We start from the raw sequence: 22,012 nt of genomic DNA on the forward strand, positions 1-22,012 counted from the left end.
CTTCTACGGGCATCCCACTTGACCTTAACTATAGGTATATACTTCCTTCGAAGCTTCTTCACCTGTCGATCCTCAATCGACAATGGTTTTTCCACAAACTTCAAACTTTCATCAATGTGTATATCTGTATGCGGTATGACCAGTGATTCGTCAGCGAAACACTTCTTTAGATTACAGATGTGGAACACATTATGTATACTACTAAGTTCTTCAGGTAAGTTTAGCTTATAGGCAACTGATCCGATGCGTTCGATAACCTCAAAAGGTCCTATGTATCTCGGGCTTAGCTTACCTTTCTTACCAAATCGCATTACCCCCTTCCAGGGTGATACCTTAAGCAATACCTTGTCACCTACTTCGAAGTGAAAAGGCTTACGCTTTGGATCCGCATAACTTTTCTGCCTATCCCTGGCAGCTTTCAAACGATCGCGAATTTGGACAATCTTGTTCGTCGTCTCAAAAATAATCTCTGGTCCTGTTAGTTGGACATCTCCAACTTCCGTCCAACAAATAGGCGATCTACACTTTCTACGTATAGGGCCTCGAAAGGCGCAGCTTCTATGCTGGTGTGGTAGCTATTGTTGTAGGAGAATTCAATTAGTGGTAGGTTCTTATCCCAACTACCACCCAAATCGATCGCGCATGCACGTAACATGTCTTCCAAGGTTTGAATAGTACGCTCACTCTGGCCATCAGTCTGTGGATGATAAGCCGTACTAAAATTCAAACGAGTGCCCAAAGATTGTTGGAAACTCTTCCAAAAATGTGATGTATATCTAGTATCTCTATCAGAGATAATAGACACAGGTATACCATGCAGCGCTACAATCTTATCAACGTATAATTGAGCTAACATATCGGAGCTATAAGTCTCCTTGATGGGTAGAAAATGAGCTGACTTCGTCAGTCTATCTACTATGACCCATATAGTATCATTTCCCTTCTTTGTCTTGGGCAATTTGGTGATGAAATCCATTGTCACCATTTCCCACTTCCACGTGGGAATTTCAGGTTGTTGAAGCAAACCTGACGGCTTCTGATGCTCAGCTTTGACTTGCGCACAAGTCAGACATTTAGCTACATACGCAGCTACAGACTTCTTCAAACCAATCCACCAGTAGTTTGCCTTTAGATCCTGGTACATCTTATCAGCTCCAGGATGAACGGAATATTTGGAGCTGTGGGCTTCCTGGAGGATAACATCTCGAAGTCCTCCATAAACTGGAACCCATATTCTCCCATTCAGTCTTAGCATTCCATCCTTGTCATAGGATAACTGCTCCTCAGTTACTCCTAGCTTTTCTTCAGGATAGTTAGCTTCCAACACAGCTTCCTTCTGTGCAGCTAACACCCTTTCGTTCAAATTATTCCTTATTTCTATGCGCTTGGCATTTATTCTTATCGGCTTCACTCTTTCTTTTCTGCTTAAGGCGTCAGCAACTACATTTGCCTTGCCTGGATGGTATCTTATCTCACAGTCGTAATCATTTAAAGTTTCCATCCATCGTCTTTGTCGCATGTTCAATTCCTTCTGATTGAACAAATGTTGAAGGCTCTTGTGATCCGAATAGATTACACACTTTGTTCCATACAAGTAGTGTCTCCAAAGTTTCAGTGCAAATACAACGGCACCCAGTTCCAAGTCGTGGGTGGTGTAGTTTTTCTCGTGCACCTTTAGCTGTCGTGATGCGTAGGCAATGACCTTACCTCTATGCATGAGTACACAGCCCATGCCAGTGTGTGATGCATCGCAATACACCACAAATTCTTCCATACCATCGGGCAATGTTAACACTGGTGCATTGCTCAACTTCTTCTTCAGGATGTCAAAGGATTCCTGCTGCTTAGGGCCCCAATCGAACTTGATCTTCTTACGTGTCAACGAAGTTAGGGGCGCAGCAATCCTTGAGAAATTTTCGATGAATCGCCTATAGTATCCTGCTAATCCTAGAAAACTGCGAATCTCGGTAGGTGTCTTTGGCTCTTGCCAATTCATAACTGCTTCTACCTTAGCGGGATCTACTTGGATACCATGCTCACTTACCACATGTCCAAGGAATTGGACTTCTCGAAGCCAAAATTCGCACTTTGAAAATTTGGCATAGAGTTTCTCATGACGTAGAAGTTTGAGAATACAACGAAGGTGTTTCTCGTGGTCAGCCTGGTTCTTTAAGTAGATAAGGATGTCGTCAATAAAGACGATGACGAATTTATCCAGATAAGGCTTGCAGACGCGATTCATGAGATCCATGAATGCGGCTGGTGCGTTAGTGAGCCCAAAAGGCATCACTAGGAACTCGTAATGTCCATAACGAGTCCTAAACGCTGTCTTGTGTACATCTTCATCCTTGACCTTCAACTGGTGACAGCCTGACCTCAAGTCGATCTTTGAAAAGTAGCTTACCCCTTGTAATTGATCGAACAGGTCGTCGATCCTAGGCAAAGGATACCTATTCTTGATGGTGACTTTATTAAGCTCGCGGTAATCGATGCACAGACGCATCGATCCATCCTTCTTTTTGACAAACAAAATCGGCGCTCCCCAAGGAGACGAGCTAGGTCTAATAAAACCTTTAGCTAACAGATCATCTAACTGCGTCCTTAACTCCTTCATCTCCGTTGGTGCCAACCTATATGGTGCCCTCGCTACTGGTGCCGCACCCGGAATGATGTCAATTCGAAACTCCACTTGCCTATCCGGCGGTAAGCCAGGTAGTTCTTCCGGAAACACTTCAGGGTATTCCGAAATGACAGGGATATCTTCAATCTTTGGTTTTGGCTCATCAACAGTAACTTGTGCCATGTAAATGACACAATCCTTCTGCAGACATCTGGATGCTTTGAGCATGGACACTTGCTCAGGTAACCCATGCTGGGTATCTCCTTGAATAGTGAGTGACTCACCAGACGGAGTTTTAACTACCACTTGCTTTCTGTTGCATAGAATCTGGGCTTGGTTATGTGACAACCAATCCATACCTATCACTACGTCAAAACCGGCTAGCTTAAAGGGAAGTAAGGATAATGGAAAAGAGTGATTCCTAATGGATATAACACATCCATCTAGAACAGTTGAGGCGGTTTCTATGGTTCCATCAGCTAATTCCACCTCATACTTCACACTTAAGGCTTTTACAGGCAATTTTAATAATTCACAGAACTTATTATCTACAAAAGACTTATCTGCTCCAGAATCAAACAATACTCTAGCAAAAACATCGTTTACAAGAAAGGTACCTGTAATCACGTTGTCATCTTGAACAGCTTCCTTAGCGTCCATCTTGAAGACTCTTGCATTGGTCTTCTTTCCATCATCGGCTTCTTAGCGTTCTTTGGGCAATTAGACTTTATGTGCCCTTTCTCGTTGCAACCGTAACATGTTGCATCCTTCAGACCCTTACACTTCAAGGTCGTATGATCAGTAGATTTGCAGATTCCACAGGGTCTCGTGTGGGACTACGATTTCGACTCTAAGCGACATTTCCCAAAATGATTTTTCTTGCAGGTTTTGCATTTGGGCTTGTCCCCTGATTGTTGCCCATCTCTCTTAAATCCCGACTCTTTCCTGTGGTCGTTATTCCCTCGGTGTCTCTTCTCCGATCTCCGTGAGGTATCGTCTTCACGCTTCCTCTTATTCTCTTCCGAGTTCCTAAGAGCTCTCAATCTGACCACGTCCTGGGTGAGAGAGAGGGATAGATCAGCTACTGATCTGAAAGTTGTAGGCCTCGATGCCTTAACACTTGCTTTAATCTCAGGGGCCAAACCCCCAATGAAACGGGCAATCCTTCTCGGCTCTGGGGTTACCAAGTATGGAACCAACATAGATAGGGTATTGAAAGTAGGGCTGTAAACGAGCCGAGTCAAGCCGAGCTCGACCCGGCTCGAGCTCGGCTCGAACTGAATTCGAGCTGGCTCGGCTCGAGCTCGAATTTCAAATCGAGCTGAGATTTGAGGCTCGAGCTCGGCTTGATTAAAATTCGAGCTAGCTCGGCTCGGCTCGATCTAGCTCGAACTAACAAAGAACTACAAAATTTACTAATTAAAAAGCCCTAAAAATGAATCTTTTCATAGACTAAGGGCCATAATTGCAATTTAATTTAATCAAATGGCTAAATATGCAACTATAAATAGTTAACTCACTTTGTACATTTCCTTTACCTTCTTTTATAGGGGAAATACTCCCTTAGTTTTTGTCTTTTAAGCGATGTGGGACAAAAAAATGAAGGATGTAAAGCTTATCGAGCCGGCTCACGAGCTCGCGAGCCGAGCCAGGCCAAGCTCGAGCTCGGCTCGTTTACAAACCGAGCCGAGCCGAGCTGGCTCGTTTACAACCGAGCCAATTTCGAGCCGAGCTTTTTTCGAACTTTTTTCGAGCGAGTTTCGAGCGAGCTGCGAGCCACGAGTTTTTTGAACACCCCTAATTGAAAGTGGTGAGGTATGCCTGGCAGTCTAGATTTTTCATCACCAAAGATACGAAGTCTGACTCGATCCTTTCTACTTCATGTTGTGGGCAAAAATTCTCTTTAATAAGGGCTACGAACTGATCCCATGACATACTGTAAAGTATGGCCTTTCCGGCAGCTTGTAAGAGAGATTTCCACCACGCTAGTGCGTCCCCTTTGAACGATTGGGATACGTACTTCACTACATCCCGATCAGCACACCCGCTGATATCTACCACTGTATCCATTTCGTCCAACCAGGTCATGCAGTCCACCGCTCCCTTCTCCCCAGTAAAGTCCCGGGGTTTACATGAGACGAAGTATTTGTATGTACATGACTTACCACGCGGTTCTGACTTATGCTCAACCTCCCTTGAGGGAACACTGTTTTGGTTGGATGAATGTCGCTCATCATCCTTCTTGAGCTCATCTTTCTTAGATGCATCCTTCTTAGAGAGTGGTTTGGTATGAGCCTCCGAATGACCCTTGGTCTTGGAATGTGGCGCGGACCGGGCCCTACTTCGGGTCCTACTTGGTTCACTATATTGCCTTTCAATGGCTTTGGCAACAGCATTTTCTACTAATGCTTGTAGCTCCGCCCCAGTTATATGTATTCTAGTGTTATCTGGGCCTTCCTCTGGGTGACTGTTTACTTCTTCAGACTTAGCCATGTGGCTTTAGGTGCTACATAAAAGTAAGGACAAGGTCTATTTAGAAGCCTAAACAGTATTATCGTTCTTGACGATTTATTAACCATGGTAAATAAGAGCCATATTAGTTAATTAGTTTCATTCAGGACTTTTTATTAGTTACTTTACCCTAGAATGAAATATATGTTGGCACAATAGGCCTAGTCACTTGGACAAATTTCTAAATTTGAATCTAGATTCTATAGGATTAAAATTTGAATAATTAAAACAATCAATCCTTTTCTTGGCAGGGGATCCATAAACCACGGCTGCCTTTTTGTTTTATATGACATTAGTCATAACCCGTAGGCATTATATCACAATCAAATATATATATAGAATATAAATTTTGGATAATTTATTAAAAGGGTGACATGTGTGATTTTGCGGATCACACTAGCCAAGAATGCTAACATGTTTACAGATGTTAACAGAGATTGAATCTTTTTAACAGGTTCTACCATATTGGCCAGGTCTTTAATATGACATTCAAGCTAGGTTTTACCTTTTTAAGATTCTTATTATTAAAATGGTAAATTAAAATAATAATTGCTAATTTTTTTTCATTTATTCGTATATTATATTTATGCATATAATTTAAAAATGAAAAACTTAAATTAACCATTTCAAATAAAATTAACTAACAAGAGTTTGCCCTAAACGGGACTTTTACACAAATAACATACCCACGCAGGGGCTAAACTAATAAACAAACCCACGCAGGGGTAGAACAGAAAGGAAAAATATGCCCACGCAGGGGCAGAGTACAGAAATAAATGTCCTCGCAGGGACATGATTAAATAACTAGCAAACAAAGGATTTAGTAGTCCTTCTTGCTTTTTCCCTTGATTAAATCCACCATCTTCTTAAACATCCCACGATTATGCCGACACTCTTCCCGTAACTCATGCCGCATCTCACGTCGCACATCATTTATCCCTTGAAGGATTTCTTGAACTTGTGGCGGCGACATCATCGGTGCCGGCGGTGGTAGCGGATATTGCGGTGGTTGAGGAGGCTGCGGCTGCTGATATCCATATGATGGGTATCCATAGGTCGATTGTCCCTTAGCCCAGGGACCTCCAAAAGTACCTTCCGGATGTAGAGAGTTATAGTTCGCAGCTACCCAGTAGGGATCCTCTGTAAAGTTATAACCTGGGGGAAAAGTCTGCTCGAAGGGATTGTATGCTGCCGCGCTAGTATAAGCAGGGATTGGGTTTCCGAAATCCTGTGGTGGTGGTGGCGCGATTGGTGCAGAAGTTACTTCTGAGACGGGATGTGAAGATTCTCCCATCTCTGGTTCTTCGTGAAGTGGCGAGTATCGGCTGCTATCTGAATGTGGAGGGGTGCCGATGCGTATTCCCCCTCGTATGGACATCCGTGCGTTCCTTCCTCTTCGCCTCGGAGGCGGAGGAGGCAAAACCGGAGGTGGTGGCGGCGGTGGAGTGACTACATCACGCCGGAAATCCTCAGAAGGATTTTGCTGCTGCTGTGGCTGCTGCTGCTGCTGCTGGGGGTGCAAGGGAGAGCTGTGTTGCGGCTGGTGCAGGGGAGAGTAATGGTAACTAGGGGTAAATACCTAGTCATGCTGCCTGAATCTCACCTCAAAGCTGTCGGGACCATTGTATGGTGATCCCACGAAAGGTGACCCATCAGAAATCTCGATAGGGTGGTTCGGAGTTCCAGATGGTGGCATTGAGGGATCGGTATCTTCATCGACCTCCATCGCATTGTCGCCAGGGAAATGGTCTTCTGGTCCAAGTGGGTTAAAACCCATAGGCACATGAAGGTAGTCAGCAGGGTTGAACAGGCCCTGGAAAACAGGTGATGGGTGGTCAAAGGGTGATTGGTGTCCTTGGAGTGGAATATAGGACTGGTGAGAGTTGTGGGGCTCATTTTCTGATTGAGGCCCAAAGGAGTGTGGGATAGAAGGTGAGGTACTCTGTGAAACCGAGTGCCTTGCGGGTTCAGTAAAAGACCTCCACAGATTTTGAGCATCTGTGTTATGGGAGCCTGAAGGTGTTCGCCTGTGCGAAGGTCCGGCTTCATGGTCGTTTGGGGCTACATATGCTCCTTGTCCCCTTCCTCTTCCTCTCATACGTGGCGGCATTTTGTGAACGAGTCAAAATCAAACAAGTGATACAACAAAATATATATAAGACAAAGTTAGAAAATAAAACAAATTTTGAATATTTCCTAAGTTCTTTGTCTAGACTCGAGAATCGAGGAATGTGCAATTGTGTAACTGAGATTAAACACAAAAGGCCAGTGTTTAATTCACTCAGAGTTGGCTCTGATACCAACCTGTCACACCCCTAATTTCCACGTGTCACCGGTGGGCCCGGTGGGGAGTATAGTGACGTAGTTGGCATCATCATAGACAACAACACAATATATAAATGCACAGCGGAAGCAAAGAGATTCATTTCAACTTTAATAAAGTGTAATATCAAATATCACTTAATAGTGGAAACGGATCCACAGGCGGATCAAAATAAAATAAGATATTGTTCAACAGATTTATTGTCATCCAAGCTTGCGAGACTTATTGTGGACGCTCTAGAAGGCAGCCAGCCTATTACGTGTAGTACCTGCACTTAACCTTTTGGGAAAAGTACGTCAGTTTACACTGGTAAATACAATTTAACTGACTCATTTTGAAAAGGTTGAAAATTGATTTAAATGCACATGGCATAAAAATATTTTTATAACTTGGGATAATTATGTTATATAATCTTGTAAAGGATTTACATGTTACTTTTGCGTTCAGTAGCCCGATCCGTAGACCGGGTTAAAGATCAATTGACACACCACAAAAATTGAGTTATACACTTGACAGGTGTACGCCTACACCCCGTGCTCAGGTCGTGGCTATCTCGTAAGATAATGCCGAGGATATCCGGGACATGGTCATTAACCCCCCAAAGGCTTTAAGCAATAAAACACATTCAAAACAAGGCATCTCAATAAATTTAACCTCTTTTCGATTAAAGAATACGATGCCGGACCAAGCGGTATTTTATATACCGTATCCCAAGCCCGTATAGGGAAAATAAGTTAAAAGTATTTACCTTGGTAAGTATAAATCACAACTAGCAAGCGAAGGTAGCTTTTACTGGTTCTTCTATTCTGGAACAAAGGTTTATAATAACCTATTAGATTCCTAACGGATCTTTATTTAAGCCTAAGCTTAGACCGGTTAGTTTTAAGGACGATACGGTTCAAACGCACGATCAAGCGAAGACCGGATAGAACGTGATTTAGACCCGACAAGTTTGAACACTTGTATAATATGGGTATGCTAAATACATTCTGGATTTTGAGACAAAAATGATAATGTTTGACCCGTTTCGGTCAATTTATGCAAATTAGTTACATAAACCGAACCGAACGCTAAAAGAGCGTTACGGGTAACCATAAGAGTCATATGCAAGTTCCCTGAGATAATATGCTCTAAACATGTCATAATATCAGTAAGTTATGTTCTATTATGCCCCAAATGAATTTAAACTCAACTTATGCCTTATAAGGGCATTTTGGTCATTTAAAAGATTATAAAAGAGTTAAATTCGTAATCTGAGTTGTAGGTCTGATTCATACAGTAAAAATACTTAATTTAACATATTATAACAGTAGGGTATGACCCATTTACGAAACCTTATCATTTAAAATCAAACTATGCACCTTAGGGGTATTTTGGTAATTTCACAAGGGCTAAAAGTGTCAAAACTGGAAACCTGAGTTCAAACACTTATACTTACTGTTATTTGATAAAAATATACTAAGAATATCAGTAGGCATCAACCTTATATGTTTAATATGGTTATAGTGCATACTAGGCGTTAAAAACGCTTAAATAGTCGATTTAGAGCCGTTTCCGGATTTTCAAAAGAAAGCTGATATTTTTATATTTCCAAAATGCTCAAAATAATTTATTTAACAAATGAAATCAGTAGAAAAAGGTTTGGGGTCAAAAAGATTTATAAAACTCATTTTATAGCTTAAAAGGGTAAATTCGGTATTTACCGAATTAAACTTAGAGACCTATGATGCGATCAGCCAAAAATTAAATAAAAATCTTTAAAAATCCCAAAATATTATATAACATCAGTTGGTAAAAAGTTTGGTATCAAAAAGTGGGTTTAAATAGGTTATATACTAATTACGCCGTTTAAGTAACACGAGGCTTTCAAATTACGATATTGAGCATAACTTTAAACCTGGACCTCAATCTGATATCAAATTTTTGGTGCAAGTTTATAAATCAGTAACAACCATTTCTACTCTTTCACTTTTTCAAAAATCGCGTTTTATAGCAAAAAGGGCAAAATAGTCATATTTAAGCATAAACCGGTAACATGCATATGAATCGGACAAGTGTTGAACTAAGTTTGTAAAATCTCAGAGAGTTGTACATATATAAAAATGGTCCAAAATAAGCTTTAAGACAGATCTCAAACATGCATGCACGGATCCTAATCGAGAGTCAAAGAAAAAGTCATTTTAGGAGACTTTCGGTTCCGATCCGGGTTTAACTGAAAATTGTCGAGTTGATCATGATGAAACATGTTCTTACATTAATTACAAAGTTATTTTGATGATCAAACAGGTTGCATGTGACCTACATTGCTATTTATGCTAGATTTTGCAAAAACACATTCTGTTGACTTTTTAAGAAAAGCTTTGACTCGACAATCATCATGCTTAGAGTGGGAATCAGAAAATACCCTTTTGAGGGTTTGTTTCCCACATAAATACCAGCTTGTAGGTACTTTCAATTTGAGAAATGACTGAGCCATTTTCGTTTAATCGTAAAGTCAAACTAAATTTACGACGGATTGACTTTCGGTTGAATAACTAAGCTAGGACGAATTAGAGAGGGTTATGAACACTTACAATGGTCCTAAATAAGCTTAGAGATCACTAGGAAGGTGCCTTGTCGTCCAGAAAGCTCCAGGAGTTGATCTTGTGAATTTTGAAAATGCAAGTGTTCTTGGTTACTACTTCAAGACCCTTTTATGCAGGTTTTGATCTGATTTAGAACTGCCACAATAGCCTAGGAATGTTGTGAGATGCATCCAAGTGCCCCTAGTTGCATGTAATATCATTGGTGAGGCTCAGGAGTGGACCACAGCTGTAAACAACTCGGAAAACAGACCAAACTGACACCTGTTCACTGTTTCTGATGCTGGGCAGGTCATGCGGCCCGCTTAAGGGTGCCAGGCGGGCCGCCTGGCTTCATCTGATCCACAAAAACCTTTTTAAAGTTTGCGTTTTGGTCCTTGGTCCTTTGTTACGAGGTTTTGGCTATCTATCTTGCTCATTAAACCCTCAAACATGATTTTTAAGGACCTTGGGACATTTACAAACATGGTAAAGTCCTTGGTTAACTTTGCGCTCACCCGAAAAGTCACGAAATTCAACGTTGACGCATTTAACCCTTCGCGTACGGTTTTGATCATAACTTTCTCATACGATAACGAAACTTCATGAAATTTTTACCACATATTCTAGAGAGTATATTTTATCATTACAAAGCTTCGGGTTTGCCAAAAGATCACTCAGAGGTATAAATTCAACATGTTGACACGTTTAGCCCCTGTAGTTTGTAATTCCTCACTTTCTTGCATTTTCCGCTTGATTTATCCGTTTGAGATTATAAACCTCATGTAGGGTTATTTTAGAGCCTATTATCCATTGTTGACACTTTGGACCCTTATAATTCCATAGTTTTACTGTTTGTCAACTTTAGTCCCTCTAAAGTATGTTTTCACATATCCAAAGCCTATGCCACGTGTTATTGCATTATTGGACGTAAATTTTCGAGGTGTTACATGTGCCATCATTGTGTTATATCCAATTACTCATTTAAGGCTGATACAATAAACATTATGAATAAGATAACACAATAGAAGACTGTATTGTTTAATTTTGATTCTTTTATGTTCGTAATTTAGGGTTTATCCCTTTTATTTGTTGTCAGACTATTGTGCATAAAACACACTGAAGCAAGAGACATTCAACTTTAGTTTAAACATAATATTCTTAGATCAAATAATGTTTCTTATAGTTAATTTATAATATATTTTAATTATTGTGTAATAATAATTGTGTAGGTGACAACAATAATTTGATGAAGCCTATCAATGTGCTTGCTGAACATAAATTGTCAAAGTAAGACACTAAACAACAAAAACAAAAAAAAATCAAAGATAACGAAGTGATTGTACCAGAGAAAAAGACAATGAAGATAACATCAGGAGCAGTGACAACAAAAGCAAAATAAAAATCAGAAATGAAGTATTATCCTTTTACACATCAAAAGTTAAACTTAAGGTGTTTACCCGGAAACCTCACTACTTTTACTGAAAGCTTAACTAAAGATAATAAAAAGGCGGTTTCAGAATTGAGATTTGGAGAAACATTGTATATAAATATTAACACAATAGCGATTGCCTTTGCTTTTTGGTTGCTGCAATACTATGATCCTACCACACAAACAATCAATGATGGAACTCATCTTTTCACAATAACAAGTGTTGTGATGTTTTTGGAATACCAAATGCTGCTGGAAAGAAAGTTAAAACAAAGTTTAAACCCAACTCAAAGAATCCAATGGTAAATGAATGGCGAAGTCAATTTAGTAATAAAAATACCTAAGAAGATTACTATCAAGAATTTCAGTGAACATTTGTTAAATTGAACCAACTCGAGGAGGATCTTCAAGCTCAACTTTTTGGTAATCTTTTTTACAGTAATGGAGGAGATGATGATGAGTAACACAGTCAACCAAAGATTCTTGTTATCACTTGAAACGAATACTGATATAAGGGAACTAAACTCATTTTAGATAGTCTCACAAGAATTCGATTAACATGGTCCAGGTGATGTAGACGAATTCTTCAATGGCCCTATGTTGTTTCTGGCGGTAAAATGTTTAACTATTTAATAATTATTACACAATTGAAGTTCAAAGTTTTTTAACTATTGTTTCTTTTGTGGTGAACAAAATTTATATGTGTATCAAAAACAACAAATTTGTGCCAAATGGAAATGGCGTAAAACAACAAACATGCTTCGGAAAATTGACGGCACAACACTTGCGGAGTTTGAAGAAAATTATTTTATTATGGGTAGAAAAAACACGAAGACAGAAACAAGTAAGGCAGTTAAAGAATCCAAAAGTTTACAAAAAGTAGTTATCAAGAAACAAAATAAAAGTGTTGTTCCACCTTAACAAGAAAAATGAAGGTACATATTTTCTACTGTTGTGTAATAATTTATTGGATATTACTAAATTCATTGTGTCATATTTTGTAATTTCATACTATTAGATGACTGTGTCATGTTTTGGGTTGTCTAAGATGATTGTGTCTTTGATTATTGTGTCATATTATGATATGTCTAATATTATTGGGTCAAATTCTGTTATTTTATATTATAAAATGATTATTCCAGTTTTGGTTTGTCTAAGATGATTGTGTCTAAGATCATTGTGTCATATTTTGTTATGTATAAGATCATTGGGTCATATTCTATTATGTCTAAGATGATTGAGCCGTGTTCAAGTTTACCTAAGATCATTATGGCGTATTCAGTTATATCTAAAGATGAATGTGTCATGTTCGGGTTTGTCTAAGATAATTGTGCCACATTCTATTATATCTTGTTGGGTCAAAATGAGTAATCTAATGTTATCAACAAGTCAAAGTCAACAAAGTCAATGCCATCAAGTCGAAGTTACAAGCAAGTCGACACGAGAAGCTTCTACATAATCTTATCAGCCTTAGACATGTAAGCTTTTACATAATCTCTATAAAGACACAACTGATTTTTATCCCTAATTAATCGATTCACTGCATATTCATTTGCAAACCTCATCTCACGAAGTACATCTTTAACATGATCATCATTGTTTTCACAATCATCAAACCTAACAGGTCAAAGTGAACTATTTGGAATAGCTTCTATACTCCAATCCCTAACCATATACTTCTTCGGGAACTGTGTTATATAACAAATTCTAAGAACATAGAAAGTATGTCGACATAGCAATCCAAACAGTTTAAACCTTCTACAGATGCGTGATATAGTTTGATCTTCATTTCGAAACATAACCTACACACAAAACACACATTCAAAACATAAGGACAAAATACAAATACAAATACACAATGCAAATACAAAAACATATGACACAATGCAAAATACTAAACCATAAGCCACAATACATAAACAAATTAATACCTCAAAATATGAAGTGCATAGCTGCAACATATGCTCAATTTCAAACTTCAAAAAATCACTAACCTTCTGTTTGGGTTACAGACGCATAAATGTTAATGGCATCATATATCTCCAAATATTGACCCAAAGAATTGTCCGTGTATACAGTTGTGTGGCTTGATTTTCAAGTAAAAAATCACTCCAAATTCCAGGTTCATTATATCTAGTTTCATGACCATTTTTCCTATGTTAATACCTTGGAGCCTCAATTGTGGTTTCAATGTGACTAAAAAAATCACCAAAGTTGACTTTAGATTGCAAAACTGATTAAAGAAATGGTTCTCACTTTCTGATCTTGACGTGGTACGCATAAGTCCATACAAATTCTCTTCTAAATAGTACGCGGGTATCCATATGGTCTATTATTATAAAGATTACACAACCAATCATGATCACTTAAGCCATACTCAGAAAGAATGGAATGTCATTTCTCCTCAAACTCAATACGACTAATAGAATTTGACCTTACAATCGCAACCATGTTTTTCAATCTGTAGTATCACACAGAACCGGTCCAACCTACAAAAGATTAAATTGACACAATATTGAAAAAACGGGAACAAATACATAATATCAAAAGCCAGTAAAAAAAACTTTAAATTACTAAACATTGAATGATACCTTCGGAGTGAGTTTCTCCCATATGTGCCACATACATAATCTATGCACCTAGATCATCGTAACCACCATACAAAATCTTCAAAATGTTAAATGCCCTTACAGACCCCAAGATTTATGGTAGACAACGCTTGACTAACATTTTCCTTTACATAATCAACCCTTCTCGTAGATGTCAAAAACTGAATGTCTTCTTCATCCACAAAAGTGTGGTTATGTTCCTCTTGAAAAAGATATATCTCATACTTATTATCAACGGTTAACTGCAACTTAATTTGCGCATTGCATCCGATTCTCTTAGATGGTTATCTACGTTTTCCTTTACCTTTATTATCATCATATAAACTATCAAACGAAATTTTAATTTTAAAACCTTGCGTAGATCATATTAAGTATTTCAATTTAACAACACCGTCATTGTTTTATGAAATGTTCTTCCTAACTAAGAAACCATTAGAACATACTTGACATAAATAGCATAGGCTTGGTCAACATAATCAAACACCATTTCAATAACATGTTTAATTAATTGGCTCGCAACATGCGTTTATTATAGTTTTCCAGTACATGGTGATACACATTGTACATCAACTTCTTTGTAAACAATAACATCTGCACAAATAAAACACAATGTCACATAAAAACATATATAAGACAATCCTAGAAGAATACAAAATACATTAACAAACATAAACAAAAAACACAATGACGTTTACATTCAAAAACATAAAAAAATATCACACATAACACATTAGGATACAAAATATGACATATTATGAGACATTATGACACAAAATCAGACAAATATCACACAATATCACACATCCTGTTGTCATAAACCACAAAAAGGTGTATCATCAGTTAGACACAATGATATACAACAGACATGGCACATTCAACAACTTCAATATAAACCACAATTAAATCAATTCATTGAGAAAAAACATCAAATCTCTAATTGCTTCAAAGCATTCAATCAAGTCAAACGAATCCTGTAATGTAATCAAATCATTCAATTGAAAGAAACCTGCAAATCAACCTAATTGTAAACGAATCAGAAAAAAACATAGAACACGTACTAGATGCATCATCTTCGTTCGTCGACATTCAATTACTGCTCAATTAACTTCAATTTACAAAATCAGTTCTAGATAAAGTATGAATCGAAGATTGAATGATCTATCCTTTATTCAATTTTGCGCGAATTAAACTCTGTTTTGAATATAAAATTGATTCTTTTTCAAAAATACCCTTCCAACCTAAATTAGGATTAGACTAAAAATTGTTAGGTGTCAAAATCATATGAGTAAACTGCTAAAATCGTCCCTGGGGTTTGACTCAAATTGCTAGATCAGTCCAAAATCAACTTTTTTAGCTAAAACAGTCACTGACCCTAAGTTCTGTTGCTACATCAGTCCAAATAATAGACGGTGTTCAAACCTGCCGTTAATGGATGGGTAAAATTGTCATTTACATATTTTATTTCTTTTAACCCCTGAATTCCCCCACAAACACAAACACATTCACAGCTCTTCATTCAAACCTTCGATTAAACCCTAAGCGATTGATTGACGATGATCGACAATTGGAGCTGCTGGTGCGTTCGAGAAGAGGAGTCGACTTTTAATCCAACTGGAGAGTATGGTATGTTGATTCCCATTGTTCGATTAAACCCTAATTTGTGTAATGTTCTAATCTTGTTTGCGATTTGACGATTTCAGTTAAACACCCAGGTTATTTCACTCTAAAGATTCATCATGGTGGAAGATTTACTGAATTTCTGGACTTGAAGTATAATGGTGGTTATGTATCTTACATTGACAAGGTGAACTCAGATTTGTTTTCAGTTATTATTTTGAATGACATGATTGTTTGTTTGGGGTATTCGGATGAAGATATAGTAACTTACCATTTCAAAGTACCCGAAGAAGAAAGTTTGGATTTAGGTTTGAGGCCATTGGGTAATGATTCAAATGTTCTTAATTTGATTGAGTATGCTGAATCAAGTAAGGTTATTGAAGTGTATGTTGAGGATTTATAGACCTACCCTAGGGAAGTTAGCCAAGATCAAGGTCAGGTCACACAAGAGTCAACATTGGTTGAGGGTAGTGATGAATCCGATGAGGGTAGTGATACAAGTGAAAGTGATGGTAGTGATACACGTGGTAAAGATAGGGAGGATGATGATGATCCAGATTACATTGTTGATAAAAACAACATAGTTGATGAAGTTGTTGTAGATGACATGGAATTATTTAGAGCTACAGTTGTGCATGAAGACGGTCAAGTGCCAACTGAAGATGTAGAAAATGAAGACGAGCAAGTGCCAACTGAAGATGTAGAAAATGAAATTGATGATGACACCCCACTGCAACTAGTGATTAGGGATATTAGGAAGAAGAAAAACAAATGTCAGTATTCATTAGATTCCCCATTTTATGTAGGGCAGGCTTTCTATGACAAGGAATCTATGGTTGACCTGGTCAAAGCACAGTACAAGCATATGAGAAGGCCATGCAGAAAGTGTTAGCTGAGAGTAAGGAGTTGCATGATTGGATGCTGAAAAATGAACCAAAACACTGGTGTAGGGCATTCTTTTCAGGTAATAACTTTACAATAGTTGCATTATTGAACTGATTTACAATAGTTACAATAGTTGCATTCTGTATGCTTTTTAAAGACTTGTTAATGAACTGCAGGAAGAGCTAAATGTGACATGATCCTGAATAATCATTGTGAAGTTTTTAATAAACAACTTGTGTCTGGATGAGACAAACCAATTATCACCTGTTTGGAGCAGATTAGAGAGTATCTGATGAAGAGGATGTTATCGTCCATAGAAAGATTGCATCAAGTAAAGGCCCTCTAACACCAAATGCAACCACTTTGTTTGAAGAAATCAAGAAAGATGCATTTGATTGCCGAGTCATATGGTGTGGACAAGGTAGGTATCAAGTGTCTGGGCCACATATCATAGAGCAAAGGATTGTAAATGTTGAAGAAAGAACCTGCAGTTGTCGAAGATGGGATTTAACTGGCATGCCATGTAGGCATGCAGTTGCCTGCATTTGGAACATGAGGATGAATGGACGGGGTGATGGAATACCAGAAAGGTTAGTTGATAGAGCCTATTGGGTTGACACATGGAAGGCTGTTTATATTAATACAATAGAACCTATAAATGGCAGAGACATGTGGCCTGTTTCCAGATGCCCAACGACCTTAGTTGCACCTAAGTATCATAAACAAGCTGGGAGGCCTAAGAAAAAAAAGAAAGAAGTCTGCTACGGAGCTTGAAGAATTGAAGAAAGCTGTTGAAACAGGTCCAAAATTGCCTATGAAGGGAAAGTCATTAACTTGTGGATTGTGTGGTGCAACGGGACATAACAGGAGAAGATGCAAACATGGTGGAGCAACAGGTGGTGATGGAAGTGTTGATGGTGCAACAGCTGCTGGTGGGGGTGCTTAGAATTGGGGGTGCTTAGAATTGTATGCTGTTTGTTTTTTGTTTGCTTGACTTGTCTTTCGGATCAACAACTGCATTTTGTTTTTGTATGTTCCGCTTAGTTTGGACGGATAAAATTCCACCTCTTTTGGTATTAATGTATTAATGTATTGTGTGGTATTATTGTAAGTTTTTATGTTCAGTTTATTGATTATCATGTGCAGCAAATGGGTCAATTTATGTGCAGCGATAACAATCATAATCAACCTTAGATTCCATTAGTTCCATCAACAATACAATACAGCATGATACAAAACATTACGTTGATTCATTCGTTCAAGATTCAGGTTTCAACATTCAGTAACTACAACTAAAAATAAAACCAAAACATGATGATCCGAGTAACAATCAACATCATTTCAAGCCTTCTGTTCTTTACTTTCAACTTCTTTGCATCATCTTCCAACATCATAATCTTGTTTTGCAACATTCCGGAATTTTCTTCGTGCTTCTTTGCATCATCTTCCAACATTATAATCCTGTTTTGCAACATTCTTGAATTTTCTTCATGCTGATGAACAACGTTCAGCAGCCCTTGGATCACGACTTCACTGTTATGTGAATTTGATGGCTCAGCCCAGCAAACAAAGCCACATCCACGACGGTTTGCCTATGATTATTAGAATCACTTCAGAGATAACATATACGTACCTAATTTAACATATACGTACCTAATTTAACAAAATTACAAATGCTCACTCGTTTGTCGCAGCAGTAGAATCTTCTACCAGGGTTAGATTTAGTCGCAGATGTTCGAATTACAGTTGGAGACCCGCATCTGCAAACCACCATGTTGATCTTTGAAGGATTTGAGAATTAGGGTTTTTGTGTTAAAAGGGTGATTGAGGAGAAGATGAAGCAGGGACTTTCTTTATATAAGAACATGAGTTTTAAAAAGCATTCAATAAATGGGAAAACAAATTAAAATAGAAAATGACAAGTTTGCCCTCCAGTCAAATCCAGATTTTGAACGGCGTCAAAAAAATGGACCGATCTAGCAACAGAACTTAGGCCCAATGACTGTTTTAGCAAAAAAAAGTTGATTTTGGACTGATCTAGCAATTTGAGTCAAACCTCAGAGACGATTTTAGCAGTTTACTCAAATCATATTCCTTCTCACCTTCTCATTTAATTAGCCCTTTGTATTTGATCATGACTTTATATTTAAATTAGTTATTAATCAACTACCTTAATAAATAAATAACATTAATTAACTCCTTAATTAATAACTATGGAGTGTGTTAATTTACAAATAAACTCTCCAACATATAAATTATTCTTTTTTTTTTTTTTTTTTTTTTGAATAGCTAGGAGGTGGTCATCGATTTAATGGATTCTACATGGAAACAAAGAGGATATTTATTTTTTCGGATATAATTCATAGATCTTACATCTGAGTATTACATAGTAAAATTTTATAAATACAATTTACTGAATATATAAATTATTCAATTCTTCTTAAATTTATTTAACGGCAAGGAACAACATGCCAACCACTGTGATACCGGGCGATGTGGACAAGGTCGACTATTCGACCGCCGCCAACCACTTGGCTCTCCCAGATGCGCGGAAACCCGACCTCCACACGTCCGAAGGCACGACAATGGAATAATCGGTAAAACCTCGCCTCCCATCCAAGACGAACCGGCGCCACCCGTATTCGCCCCTTCACCTGGATGCCGCAGAAAATAATGGGAAGAGTGAGAATCGAACCTGGGTCACAACTCACAAGGAATACCAAGTCTTTCCCCAACCATCCCACCACTACCTCATTGGCATATTTCGTGTCAGAATATTCAACTACTTAAATATTCTTTCTTGTTACTCCCTCCGTCTCATTAAATGTGTCTTATTTTGAATTTTCAAAATCTTTATCTATAAACTTCGAATTTAATTTTATATTTTTTGTGTTATGTAAAACTTGATGAAAATTAACCCGATAAAAACACTTGTAAAACACACTCAAATCATATAACTTTCATCAAGTATTATCTAACACAAACAAAATTATTTAAGGTCAACGTTTATAAATAAAGACTTTGAAAATTCAAAATAGGACACTTTTAATGGGACGGAGGTAGTATTTACCTAAAGTGTAACTTTTGGATTGTAAATTCTTAGTAGTGTTGATTCATTAATACTTGGGCACATAAATCAATCCGTTGAGGAGCGTGTATGTGTTCATAGATTTCATCTACCTTGCTAATTCTTAAGGTCAAGTGAGGCTGTTTTCCTTAGCATATGACAACCCCACCCTCTGATTTGTTGCATAGTTTGAATTTGGCGGCCATGCTCTAGATCAACTTCTTGTCTTTCTTCAATGATTTCTTCAAACATACAATGGTGAAGGATTTTGTTATAGTGATAGAAAGAAGATACTATAGCATTCATATATACAAGGGTGGAAGGGGTGCTTCCAAAATGAGAAGTGGTAAACTTTTCCCATAACCAATAATATCATGTCATGTCAACTTCCACATTCACTCCCCATTTTGCACTCAAACACCAGAGATATTCAAACACATGAGGAGTAGTAAACAATTTCTTTTCTTTTTTTTTAAAAAAAGATAAATTTGTTATTGGTTGAAAGAAGGTGAGACCCACCATTAACCTCCTCTCTCTCCTCTTCACCACTCGGTGACTACTCACCGTAATAAGCTTTCACCGAACACCGAATATACCCAAGGGATGCCTCCCCGATTGGCAAAGAAGGTTCACCGAAGGCCGAAGGGGTCACTGATGGTGCCCCTTCCACCCTAAGAATTAAAATTTGATAGGGGAGAATGATGAAGATGGAAATGGGGTGCTTATGAGTGTGTTTGATTTCATATAGAAGATTAAGTTAACCATAACCTTTCAAAAGTTAAAAAAAAAGAGTTCTAAATATTTTTTAACAACCTCATTAGAAAAGTAGTCAAATAAATATATTCAGTAAATTGTATTTATAAAATTTTACTATGTAATACTCAGATGTAAGATCTATGAATTATACTCGAAAAAATAATATCCTCTTTGTTTTCATGTAGAATCCATTAAATCGATGACCACCTCCTAGATTTGAGTTCTGATGTAGTGGGTATGTCGAAAGTGAAATCACATTTAAATGCGTTCGAGATGGTCGCCATAGCACAAATCTTGTGACTTGCTCATGTTTCTTGTGCAATTCTTAAATGACCCCACCATAATTCCATTTTTCTATTTAACATTCAAGATTTATATATTCGTCTCAAATATGGGTGAAAATAAAAGTTTAATTTTTTTTTTTTTTTTTGTAAATTTAAACACAACTAGTAAGTATTAATGATTAGATATCATTAGGATCCAAACCCGTACGGGTGTCCACATCCATTTCAATTGGTTATGAAAAAAGGAATTTGGGTCAAACCGTTAACTAGAGTTTCAACAAACCATAAGTCACGTTAGTCGGGTTTGGTGGGTCAGCTAGATTGGATAGTTTTATCGATTTGATAGTTTAACACTTCAATTTTAATAATTTAGCGTTCGTAGTTGGGTGGGTCAACTAGATTCGAAAGTTTTACCAGTTTGATTGTTTAACGCTTGAACTTTAATAATTTGTTGGTTCGTGGTTTGGTGGTCGGCTAGATTGGATGGTTTACAGGTTTGATAGTTTAACGCTTCAAACTTAATAATTTGGTAGTTTGAATCGGTTTGTCTTTACCTAAAATTAGTAGTTTATTTGAAAATTCTAAAATGCAGATGAGAAATTTCGTACCATATCACCGGTACCGAACAAACATACGTGGTACAATATTCAGTTGTGAATTTTGTTCAATTTCGGCATCAGTACTATTCGTTATGGTACAGGTTCGGGAATTTAAATGGTATTGTACCATATTTGTACCAACCAAACATATACCGTACTTGGTTTTGGTTTTAGCTAATTTTTGGTATTAGTACTATACGGTACGGTACCGGTACCAATCTCATCCCATTTATAAGGCTAAAGGGTGTGGGGGACATGATTGGGTCATTAATTGGCATGTAGGATCATTAATAAATTGTTACACCACGCCCTTGCTTCATCCACTATGGTTGGCATGGATTAAACCATGGCAACCATGACTCTCCTTTCCTTTTTTAATATTCCTTTTTCCTTTTTTACAAATAAATTAAAATAAGAAAATAGTGATTTGGGTCATGACCACACCCTTAGGGTAGTGGTTTTAAATGATGGATTAAAAGTAAGTGATATGGCGCTAATGTGGAGGGTCACGGAGACCATGCGGATCATGACCACACCCTATAGCCTAATATGATAAAGATGGGTCCTATACTACATCGCCTCCTTCGTTGCATGCAAACTCATCGCCGCCGCCTAACCAACTCGCCGTAAGCCTAAACGGTCACCGAAAAGTCATTTCTGTTGCCAGAATCATGCTAACGGCGATTCTAGTTAGAGAAGTAAAGGAGTTTCAGATCTAAAGTTTCTGTTGTCAGATATGCGCTTCGGA

The 22,012-nt window shown here is 37.8% G+C and overlaps 1 protein-coding gene across 1 annotated transcript; it reads right to left on the reverse strand.

The window, feature by feature from the left end:
- Positions 1-5,292: 5,292 nt before the first annotated feature.
- Positions 5,293-7,241, reverse strand: LOC110928500 (extensin-like). The gene is made up of 3 exons (XM_022171515.2): positions 6,735-7,241; positions 5,991-6,671; positions 5,293-5,331 (listed from the first exon to the last, which is right to left on the reverse strand). Exons 1-3 carry the CDS (start codon positions 7,239-7,241, stop codon positions 5,293-5,295), a joined length of 1,227 nt encoding a protein of 408 aa, XP_022027207.2.
- Positions 7,242-22,012: the final 14,771 nt, after the last annotated feature.

The sequence above is a fragment of the Helianthus annuus genome, chromosome 1, assembly GCF_002127325.2.
Source record: "Helianthus annuus cultivar XRQ/B chromosome 1, HanXRQr2.0-SUNRISE, whole genome shotgun sequence".
Taxonomy (NCBI): Eukaryota; Viridiplantae; Streptophyta; class Magnoliopsida; order Asterales; family Asteraceae; genus Helianthus; species Helianthus annuus.

Excerpts from the sequence above, each read along its gene's own strand:
- LOC110928500 (XM_022171515.2), bottom strand. The coding sequence starts at position 7,241 with ATGCCGCCACGTATGAGAGGAAGAGGAAGGGGACAAGGAGCATATGTA. Across the intron at positions 6,672-6,734 it reads ATGGTCCCGACAGCTTTGAG|CCGCAACACAGCTCTCCCTT; the intron begins GTGAGATTCAGG and ends CCCCTGCACCAG. Across the intron at positions 5,332-5,990 it reads GTGGGATGTTTAAGAAGATG|AATCTAGATTCAAATTTAGA; the intron begins GTGGATTTAATC and ends TTAATCCTATAG.